The 11,886-nt window shown below is 38.5% G+C and overlaps 1 protein-coding gene and 1 pseudogene across 1 annotated transcript; one reads left to right on the forward strand and one right to left on the reverse strand.

The window, feature by feature from the left end:
* Positions 1-308: 308 nt before the first annotated feature.
* On the forward strand, positions 309-3,902 carry LOC131328491 (uncharacterized; annotated as a pseudogene).
* Positions 3,903-4,701: 799 nt separating this feature from the next.
* LOC131329518 (uncharacterized) lies at positions 4,702-6,220 on the reverse strand. Its single transcript, XM_058362677.1, has 2 exons — positions 5,993-6,220; positions 4,702-5,310 (listed from the first exon to the last, which is right to left on the reverse strand). Exon 2 carries the CDS (start codon positions 5,257-5,259, stop codon positions 4,906-4,908), a length of 354 nt encoding a protein of 117 aa, XP_058218660.1. The 5' UTR covers positions 5,260-5,310; positions 5,993-6,220; the 3' UTR covers positions 4,702-4,905.
* Between the last annotated feature and the right edge of the window lie 5,666 nt (positions 6,221-11,886).

Raw genomic sequence — 11,886 nt, forward strand, 5'->3', positions numbered from 1 at the left:
CTTCTTTTTTAAATCTAACAACACCATTCCTTATACCAAAAATTGAATCCAAACCGTTGATATTATAAATTTTGACGAGTACTACATCTATGCCAAAATTCAAGTCAATCAAAAAATGAAAGGATCATGGTCGAATCGATTTTGTTATGAAATTAAAATTTCAAATTTGAATTTACTAAAAATTAGATCACTGGGTTATAGATATCTGATCGAGATGATTTTTTACAGAGATACTCTATTCTTTATTTAATACATTATAAACGATTCAGATTACATTCTAGAAGCGTGTGAGATACACATCTGTTAATATGGATGGAAAACATGACAGTAAGGGATCTATCCGTACATTTTTAAAACCACAGGTATGTTATGTGGTCAATTTTGAACTAAGAGAGGATATCCGCACATGGCGATAACCACAAGAGGTGAAAGTGGACTTTGCCCTTAAAAAAACATCAAAGAGAAACAAATTGTAGCTAGAAGATTCATGTTCAAACGGCTCATGTAGTATACGAGTTCGATAAATGTATCAAACATAGATATAATAATATCCAAAAAAAAAAACATTTGTCTATACATACATGCATCATACTTTTCCAAACCACGTTCATGAGTAAATACTTAAAAATGTTTTTATAGACGTTTTGCAAACATATTGGGGTAACAACTTTTCTTCAGACAATTATTTTCAGTTTTTATTTTTTATTTTTTTTTTGTGTAATGGAAATTCAATTAAATACTTAAAATGTTTTTATAGACGTTTTGCAAACATATTGGGGTAACAACTTTTCTTCAGATGATTATTTTCAGTTTTTTTTTTTTTTTTTTGGTGTAATGGAAATTCAATAGGGATGTACTCCCTCCGTTCCTTTTTAAGTGTCCTGCTTCATAACTCCAACTTATTAAAAAGACATCATCATTACACCTTTCACATCAACTTTTTTCTCTACTTTCCCTACTTACCCATCATCATTACACTTTTACTCATTAACTTTTCAAAATGAAATCTACTTTTAGGGGCAAAATAGACAATGCACCAACTTTTACCCTACTAACTTTACAAAATGGACACTTATTAAGGGACAATCCAAAATAAAATACTGAACACAAAAAAAGAGACGGAGAGAGTAATTTTTAATCAACATATATAGAAGGAACCCATGTTTTAAACTCAGCTTACGCAAGCCTAGAGTTTCGGGCTGGCCTTAAATGTGGAGAGGCGATAGTAGTTTGTACTACGAATGATTTATTAAGTCTACACACCAGGAAACCAGCCCATGCCCCAACCCAGGATAGATGACATCATCTCAAAACGACATCGTTTTGGGCGTCCAAAAAAAAAAAAAACCCAAATTTTCCTCAAACCAGTCGGCCAACGACTGCGAGAGAGAGAATAGAAGAAGAAGAGGAAGAGGCGGAGGAGGGGGACACCACTGCCAACCCAAACCACCGCCGACCACCACCGCTGAAGAAACCAACGAAGAAGACGCCTCCACGATCGCCGACCACCACCACCACCAACGTACGCCGACGAGCTTCGAACCACAATCACTGATATTGATTTCGAACGCTCAAGAAGGTCTCAACCACCACCGCCGCCGCCATACGCCAACGAAGGTATCTCTCTCTCTCTCTCTCTCGAACACTGGTATCAATTGAACTAGGGTTCCAATTTCAATTTGTAAATATTGGGGATTTTTGCACAAAAAAATAGGGTTCCAATTTTACTGAAAGACTGAGGTTAAATGGAGCAAAATACCGCAACCCACCTACATTCTCACCTCACAATCAACAATTCGTGAGTTTGTTAGGTTCGAGCATTCAGTGATTTTAATTGGATGCGCATACTTCTCAGTTCTCACTGATAATGCGCCATGATTACCTGCTTTGGTTAATTTGTAGGAGTAAGGTTTCCTTGAGTAAAATTCTCCAACAACTTGACTGCGACCTTTTTCTTTACTTGTCTAGTCAAAATGCCTTGTTTGTAGTTTATACATGGGCGTTAACTACCAGATGTGGAAGATTCGTGCTGTTCTTTGAGAAAGCAGCCTATGGAGCTTGATTATGCATGATTACTGAAGTATGCCCTGGTCTCCTAACCTTTTTCCCAAGGCAGTGCTACCTGATTCCGTTGCTTTAACTTCTATATATCTATTTTGCCTCGCATCTCTAATGCTTATCATTTTTTGAACTTTTCTTTAGTTCATAACTCATTTCCCTGCTTTTGTTTAAAAGAGAGAAAATTTCAGGTCCAGCGCAACCTCCTTAGGGGTGCAATCTCAGTTGATTTCTCTTGCAGGAATAATTAGAGCTATTGATCCAAAGCTTCATGAACACCTTCGTATGGGTTGATCCTGTTAGATGTTATTCTCTCGTTTTTATTGGGTGCGATATGCAATCAAGTCTCTGAATTTTGTCATGGTTATTTTTACTTGTACCTCCACAGTCTGAGGAGGATTACTTTAAGAAAGCTCATATCAGATTTTCCCATAATCTTTATATTCGGAGTACCAAATTTATTCTCCAAAATAGAGGAAAAAGAGGATGGGTTTGAGTAGCTCATATCAGATACACTTTTTTTTTTTATTGGCATTGAATGATACACTATTAGCCAATATTAGCTCAACATAAGTACTCTGAAATACATTTATTCTATGGCTTTGGCTCTAGTGCCCTGACCATTAAAACATGGCTTTGTATTTTCGAACTTCTGATATTTCGATTTTGCAGAGGAACTAAATGGTGGGCAGTATCTGTTTGCACTCCATATGCTGATGGTACTTTTCCGGAGAGAGTTGTCAATTGTAGATGCGCTGTACCTTTGGGAGGTAAGGAAAATCTCTTTCCTTGTTTGATTAGTCCATTAAATACAATTTTTCTATTCATTTACAGAAGATCCATTGTTCTGAGAGCCTTGACAAGAGATCAAAGCCAACGATTTTCAGTGGTCGTATGTGCCTATGTGGTTGTATGTTGGGAGCCTTTTTGCCTTTCTATTGATAGGTTCATATTTTCAGGTGATGTGGGCAATGGAATATAATCCAAACATCTCTTCATTATATGAGGTTTCAAGGTCTAGATCAAATGTGGCACCAAATGAAAATGTTGTATCCAGAATGGATATTAAGCAGCTGAAGCAATATGGGAAATATGAGAGAAAACTTATAAAGACTGGACACGGGGACTAAAAGAGCGCCCTCGTAGTTTTCCTCTTTTCAAGTGTCATTGAGGCCAAGAAAAAACGACTTCTGAAAAAAGCTAAAGGTCCAGACGATGTTGTCAAGGTTTACATTCCACTTCCCTCTTGTTTCTCTTATTCACTTCGCGATTAGATGTGTCTGAAATATAACTTATTTGAACCTACTTTTACAGATTGTGGGGGAAATAACGGCTAGTCTGGATGCGAAAAGGGCATTGAGAGACGCATTGAAGATCCAGGAAAAGTACCTACGGAAGGCAAGCTCATCCTTTTGTTTCTCTTTCGTTAAATCCTCATTCCATCCTCACATGCATGCATATGACTTGGGTTTCCACACATGGCTTGCTGCTTATAGTGCTTACCTATGTATGCAGGGCAAGCAATTATAGCTATGCAAGAGGGAGGGAGAGCACAAAGCAGTTCCACAATTCCAAAATCCAGTTCCGCTTGGTGTTTGGAGCGTCCAGCCAAGAAGAGATGCTAGCTACACTTAGGATTTATCTTTTTCATTTTGCTTGTAATATAGCTTAGGGTAGACGACAATGATGATGTTCGGCTCATGGCCTTTGCTCCAATTTGACAATATTTCATGGCTTGTTTAAAAAGATACAAGTTTGTACTCCATTTTTGTTGCTGTATTGGTTTTAGAGTGGTACATTTTGAGATAATGAGTGGTACATTATGAAATTCAAATATCACTATGGTGTCAACTTCTTGATCATTTTTTAAACAATGGGAATGTTGTTTTGCCATGAACTACTGTGTTGCCCTTTTTTCTATTGCTACTGCTATTGACTAAGACGCTATGACGTTGGGCTAGATTAAAAAACAAGGGAAACTCTGTCGAATTTTTCGGAAAATACAGATATGGATACGACACAATACATCTTTCAAGATACAATACAGAAATGGATACGATACGGATACGACACAATACGTTTGACTAATATAAATACAATTTACACAATACGGATATTGGATGAATGCAATTTATATTAGTCAAACGTATTGTGTCGTATCCGTATCCGTATCGTATCCATATCTGTATCGTATCTTGAAAGATGTATTGTGTCGTATCCATATTTGAAATTGAGTTTCACTTTTAGTTTCTGGAGTGCTAGAAATTAAGTTTATGGAATGTCCTTGTTTCGTGTTCATTTCCGTATCGGACACGTGTCAGACATGGCTCCTTTTTCTCCTCGTCATCAAAAAGTTAGGATTTCAAACTCACTTAAGTATTTTTGTTACCTCTTAGCCCTCTTTTTCGACAACATACACACCAACGCAGGTGTCTAAATGTAATTAGTATATGCGGGAAAGTATAGGTCAAAGCAGTTTGGCTTGCTGTTACATTTTCAGCATAAGTTTCTCATTACCGTAGCTACAAAATATTTCATGCAGATCTTGTAGTTTCTATGAGGCTAAGTTGTTTGCTGATTGACATAAAGTTGATACCAATGCCAAGTTCATGATAATGCCTAGAGCGAGCAAAAGGGGACACAAGGTAGTTTCTAGTAAAATTTGGGCAGCACCTCCCCTATTTTTGATCTTAACCCGACGTCTCGTGTCTCGTTCAGTACAACAACAACAACATGTTACGCACAAGCCCACACCGGGCATTTATCGTCCTAATGACCATTCACAAAGCCAAAGGCATAAAATCATCAAGCACATTCAAGTTTAAAGTTTTGAAACAACAAAGAAAATCAAACATTGTCTTCAGAAAACCACGAAAGCAACAAAAAATAAATAAAGCAAACTCTGGCATTCACTAGAATAATGAGCGTAATACATAGTCTTTCGGATACAAAAACCATTATATGGGCATTACATTTATCCTCTCCCTTAAGCTGCGAGCAAAAAATAAAAATAAAAAGAACTACTATCACCACCCTCACTATCATCATCCTCATGCTCCCGTCTTTCTCCTCCTCCTCACTACCCGTCTCCTCTTCGTCCTCGTCCTCGTCCTCGTCATCGTCGGCATCGACACTGGAAGATGTTTGAAGCATCATTAGGATGTTCACAGTAATAGCTACAACATGAATGGGTTGTGGCATGATACGGGTCTTCTCGTTGTCCCTCACCGCGTTTTCAGCCAATTCCAGCACCTGTTAAAACACACATCAATTAGGCCACCTTCTTCCTAAACCACCTTGCTCAAATTCTGAAATAAGTTGATCAGTTTGCAAAATTAAACCTTGGGTAAATCTAATTTCCACACACATTTAAATGAGCAATCATCTCAATAAGACCCTTGTCGAGAAAGGGAATCAGGTGGATGCACACAGACTCGACATTGAAATGTCTACCATGCTGAAAGAACAGTTGGTTAATGTCTTTAGTCTGATGAAGGTATGTATCACGTGGCTTATTTGATTTTTCATTTGAAGAGGTTACTAGTATAGCTACAAGGAATTCAACTTGTTTCTCTTATTTTCCTTGGGATTAGCCAGGATTTTTATTCCAATATGAACAAGAACTTGATGCTTTTTTTGAGTTTCTCATATGGAGATTCTCCATTTGGGTTGATAAGCCTACTCCAAGGAATGCTCTTACGAATTTGAGGTACAGAGATGAACGAGCAATCGGCCTAGGAGGAAAATGGGAGGACTAAAATGACTACTGAGTAAAGTTGTACCTGTGGTTCAATTTGGATTCGAAACCCTAACTTTCAATTGAAATCTCATCTTTCAATTCCAAGCAGAAACGAAATAAGGAAAAGCAAAGAAACCAAAACCCTAACTTTCAATTGAGAGAGAAACGAACAAAATATCGAATAGAGAGAGAGACCTTGGTGGTGTGTGGTCGCGTCGGAAGTCGCGAAGGCAAAAATCGCCACTGGTGGTGGCGGTGGCGGTCGGTGGAGGGAAGGTCACCGGTGGTGATGGCGGTCGCGGTGGTGGTCGCCGGAAGCGGTTGCAATGATGGTGTTGGTCTGGTGGTCGTCCTCCTCCTCCTCTCTCTCCCTTTTTCCCTTTCATCGCGTAGAACCAGATGAAGTACTTTGATTTTTTTTTTTTAGGGACGCCCAAAACGACGTCGTTTTGGGCTATCCAGGGTTGGGGCATGGGCTGGTTTCCTGGTGTGTAGACTTATTGATTTGAATAATATAGGGGAATTTTTAGGCCGGCCCCAAAAAGTAGGTTTTGACAAAAATATTTCTTTTTTATTTCAGCCCTTTTTTCTTGACTTTCATGCATTTTTACTATTTTGCCCATTCTTCTTAACTTTTTGTGTACATGTCCATTTTTAGTAAAATTTATATTTTTAGAATCAACTCTTGACCCATATTATTTCGGACAAAAATACCCTTGGTTATGTGAACTGACTATGAGAACTGCCGATTCTCATAGCCAGTTAGCATAATAACTTGAACAAAAATATCCCTGCCAGTTCACATAGTCCGAGTTAACATATTATTTTGGACAAAAATACCCCTAAACTATGGATATGAGAACTGAGGCTATGGAAGCTATATTTTTAGAATCAATTCTTGAATCATATTATTTCAGACTAAAATACCCTTGGCTATGTGAACTGGCTATGAGAACTGCCAAGTCTTATATTCAGTTTCATGAGAACTGCTCAATTCTCATAGAGAATTGAGTATGTGAACTGACAGTTTTCATAATCAGTTCTATGAGAATTGGCTATGAGAAGTGATTGTTATCATAGAGAACTAGCTTTGTGAACTGATTATGAGAATTGGACTATGTGAACTAGCTATGTGAACTAAAAAATACATAGTTCACATAGTCTTACCATACATTAAAATACACATTTTTCATAAAAAATATATAGTTCACATAAAAAAATATACAATTCTCATAAAAAAAAATAAAGTGAAATAGTTCAATACATAGTTCTCATAGAAAAATGCACAGTTCTCGTAAAAAATACACAATACGCTTGGCTATGTGAATTGGCTATGAGAACTGCCAAGTCTCATAATCAGTTCTATGAGAACTGACTATGTGAACTGCCGATTCTCATAGTCAGTTCTATGAGAACTGTCAGTTTTCAAAGTCAGTTCTATGAGAATTGACTATGAGAAGTGATTGATCTCATAAAGAAATACACAATTCTCATATAAAAAACAAAGTGAAATAGTCCGAAATAAATATATAGTTCACATAGAAAATACACAAATCTCATAGAAAAAACAAAATGAAATAGTCCAATACACAGTTCTCATAGAAAAATACACAATTCTCATAGAAAAATATACCATTATTATAGATAATACACAGTTCTCATAGAAAATACACAGTTCTTATAGACATTTCTCATAGAAAAATACACAGTTCTCATAGAAAAATACACAATTCTCATAAAAAAAACAGTTCATATAGGCCCAACACACAGCTCACATAATCCCATATACAGTTTACTTGTATAGTTCGCATAAAAAATGGTTCTAAATTCTTCAATCAACTAAGAAGAAAGTCATTAGTCAACTGAAAATTTCTAAAACAAAAAGACTAACCAAATGAAGCATCGAAATGAGCAACCAAACAGCCCTCTGCTTTTTGTCTCCATTTGCACAACAGTTCACCACATTTTTCGTATTTTCATATAAGAAAACCGACGACGACCCGCAATGTTTTGAATCCGGCCACAAATTCGAACACCAATTGGTCTCTGGATCTTAAAAAATTTGTGTTCTGAAATCTGGATCGCAAATCATAAATGTTCTGGAACTAGATCGGAGAAATACTAGTGGGCCTCTGTCTCGTACGTCTTCTTCATGTGTTCATGCTCCGAGAAGAACCATGGCCTCAGCGTCCACGTCAGCTCCATCCTCTTCGTCCTCATCAGCTTTCTCTGCATGTACGTTCAGCGACGGCGATGGTAGCACCACCTTCGCTGAATCACCGTTGCGGGCTCGCAACCAAAAAAAGAGAATCTGCGCAGGCTGTCTTCCAGCCGCCAAAGCAGATGAAAATGAGTATGTCGAGAAAGATCGTGGTGTCCTACACGTACGTGGCCATATGGATCTTCCTCAGCTTCACTGTGATCGTGTTTAACAAATACATCCTCAACCGCAAGATGTTCAACTGGCCCTTCCCGATCTCCCACACCATGATCCACATGGCCCCCTGCTCCTCCATCACCTATCTCCTCGTCCGCGTCTTCCGGGTCGTCGAGCCCGTCTCCATGTCCCCAAACTCACTGGACTTTCATTTTATCATCTTGAGAGAGGGAGAGTGGAGAATGACGAGATGGAGTTGACGATGCGGACTAAAAAGGGCAAAAAAGTCATAAGATAACATATCCGAGCCTATGCAGGCTTGGAAATAATATTCAGGGTTAGGATCAAACCAAGCCTAAAAATTAGGGCTAGCTTCTAATTTTCTAAATAATATATGTTGACGCATTTAACTTTCTCATTTCAAACTTGTTTGAGGATAGTCAAATTGAATTACGACCCTTTATGATCCGTCTTAGTTATGAGTGAGTTTGGATGAATGCATGGAAAAAGGCCCCTACAAGCGTGTATATTGAAGATTATTATTAGTTTTCGCTTGTAGGGCTTACTTAGTAAGTGAATGGACCCACAAAAATGTGTAGTATTTGAGCATTATCTGGCGGTGCCTAATTAAGGACCACAGAATAATTAATTAGTACAAGCATGGAAGCGGGGGATTATTATTAGTTTTTTTTTTCCACAATGATTATTGGTAGTATTATTAAGTCAGAAACGATACATCAATCGGGAGACCCGTCCCTCGAAAGGGGACCAAGTAACCACAACGGTGGGATTCCGTCCAAAGACTATATCCTGAACCACTCAATCCCTTACCCGCCAACACATGAGCAACATTATTACCATTCCTACGAACAAAAGAAAAGCCACAGCTCTGGAAATTCTTGCTGAAAACTTGAATATCATGGATGATCACTTCTACCCTTGATTGGTTGCAACCTGACTATTAAGCATCTTCACCAGCAACTGAGCATCACTTTTTCATGAAAAACAGACCCCAAACCGAGTTGGAATCCAAGTAGAACACCATGTTGAATTCCTAGAGTTTCAGCAATTGATGAACTTGCACACCGCTACAAAAAAAAAAACACATAGAAGCAACAACAAAAAAAGCCTCTAGAATCTCTAACCATAATACCATAGCCTCATTTCCCCGAGTCTTTCTTCCATGAACCATCCACGCTGATCTTCAAATTAAGTCCCATCTGGAGGCCTAATCCACAAATTTAAAGCTCCCTCCCTAGTCGATACAACATTCATAGTATTCAAAGAGTTTGCAAACAAAAACTCCTGGAGATACCCCATCGCCCTCTTGCACACAACCCCAGAAAAAGAGAGCTTATGTTCAAAAAGAGCCCCGTTCAACACTTCCAGATATACCACATAAGAACCGTAATAACCGACATAAGCCATACGTCATTCCTTAGCTTTGATCCGCCACCACAGTTCCATAGCATCCCAAAAATAAGAAAAAGAATTAACTTGTTTTGCCCCCATACTTGTAAAGGAGACAAATGCCACGCTTGAACATCTATAGAGCAATTACAAAGTAGATGAACAACAGATTCCTGGGCAGAACCACAAACCGGACAGCTAGGATCGTCTATAACCCTCTTCCACTGTAAAGCTTTCCTAGCTGGGAGAATCTCATGACAACACTTCCACAAAAAATTCTTAATTTTATTGACGATATATATATAACCCTCCTTTGTTTTAAGGCCAGAAGAGCTCATGGAATGTCGGTATTTAACTGACTGGTGGGGTTGCATCCAGGATTGCGTTTCCCAAGGACAACTCCCCTGTCTTCTTTTGGCTTGGGTTTGGTTTATCTATGGTGGATTTGGAGGGCGATAAATGATTTTATGTTTAATGGAATCAAATGGATGACGGAGGTCGTCATGGAATCAAATGGACGACCACTGCCATCTTAATATGTATTTATTGTTTATGTGAACTGTGTTTTTTAGTGTGTGTTGAGATTATGTGAACTATGTATTTTAGCGTGTGTTTGGACTATGTAAACTATGTATTTTAGTGTTTATTGGAAGCAATGTGAATTGTGCGGTGAGACTATATGAACTGTACGGTGAGTTATGTGAATTGCATATGCGAACTGTGTATTTTAGTATGTATTGAGGCTATGTGAACTACGTTGTTCATATATGTCAACTGTGTATTTTAGTGTGTGTGTGTGTGTAGGGGGTTTATGTAAACTGTGTGGTGGGCTATGTGAAGTGTGTGTGGTGAGGCTATGCGAATTGTTTATTTTAGTGTGTGGTGAGGTTGTGTGAACTATGTATTTTAGTATGTATTGAGGCTATGTAAATTGTGCAGTGAGGCTATGTGAACATATGTGAATTAGCAATTCACATATGTGAAGTACGCAGTTCACGTATGTGAAGTACGCAGTTCACGTATGCGATTCTCATACATGATGTAACGACCCACCCTAGCTGATCTGCTAATCATTTGCCTAACCATGTGGCTCGAAAGGTTGACCTCAAGTTATACAGTAGTTGGTCGACATTATCTTGTATACCATTTCCTTTTTTCCCAATCAGCTGATGTAAGACTTTGGCTTGGGATGGGTTCTCACAATCTCCCCACCTTGGCTGCAATGCCCCGTTGCATTGGCCCAACAACTTTTCCCTGGTGGCCATGGTGTAGCACTTAGTTCTGTGCAACACATCAGTGTGTTCATACTAGATTCTAGAGGTGACCCCCACCATATAAATCAGGGTTGTGCTCTAATACCAACTGTAATAACCTGCCTCAGCTGACCTGCTAAACATTTGCTTAACTACGTGATTCAAAAGATTAACCTCAAATTATACAATAGCTGGTCGGCGTTATCTTATATACCATTTCCTTTTTTGCTAATCAACCGATATGGGACCTTGGCTTGGGATGGGTTCTCACACGTGAATTGAGCTATGTGAATTGGTGAGGGGTATTTTTGTTCAAAATAATGATGCAGGACTATATTGGGTAATAATGAAAAATAATAAATGGATTATATGAACTGCCGATGTGAGAACCCACCTTATGCAAGATAAGTCCCACATCGGGAAATAATTGAAAGTTGAAATGGTTTATAAGATAAGGCCCACCTGCCACTAGTAACCTGAGGTCAGCTGACGTGAGTCATTACAGTTGGTATCAAAGCACAACCCTAGTCCATATGGTGGGGTCACCTCTAGAATCTGGTACGAGCACAATGATGTATTGTACAGAACTAAGTGTCACACCATGGCCACCAGGGGAAGGTTGTTGGGCTAATGCAACAAGAACGTTGTATCATACGGTGGGGAGATTGTGAGAACCCACACTGTGTGAGATAAGAGAGTATTTTTGTCTAAAATAATGAGTCAGGACTATATTATGTAAAAAAATATGGGAGAAGGCTATTTAGGATTGGAATGAAACCGAAGCTAAAAAAAAGGGTCGGCCTCTAAAAACAGTTTCAAGATACTTTTACAACTAGCATGAAATTTTTTTCTTTAAATACCCAGGCAAAAACAGTTTCACTTTCTTGATTATGTAATCAATTAAAAGCAACTAAGACTGCAAACGAATTGGCCCGTTTGGTAATCAAGCCGAACTCAAGCTATAGTTTGAGTTTTAAGCTTCTGCAATAAAACTAGCTCAATACCTAAAGCTCAACTCGGCTCGAAAAGCTCCACTCATGCATTTGCAC

The sequence above is a fragment of the Rhododendron vialii genome, chromosome 6a, assembly GCF_030253575.1.
Source record: "Rhododendron vialii isolate Sample 1 chromosome 6a, ASM3025357v1".
In the NCBI taxonomy this organism is placed as follows: domain Eukaryota; kingdom Viridiplantae; phylum Streptophyta; class Magnoliopsida; order Ericales; family Ericaceae; genus Rhododendron; species Rhododendron vialii.

Coding starts and splice junctions, on each gene's coding strand:
- LOC131329518 (XM_058362677.1), bottom strand. CDS start 5,259: ATGCCACAACCCATTCATGTTGTAGCTATTACTGTGAACATCCTAATG.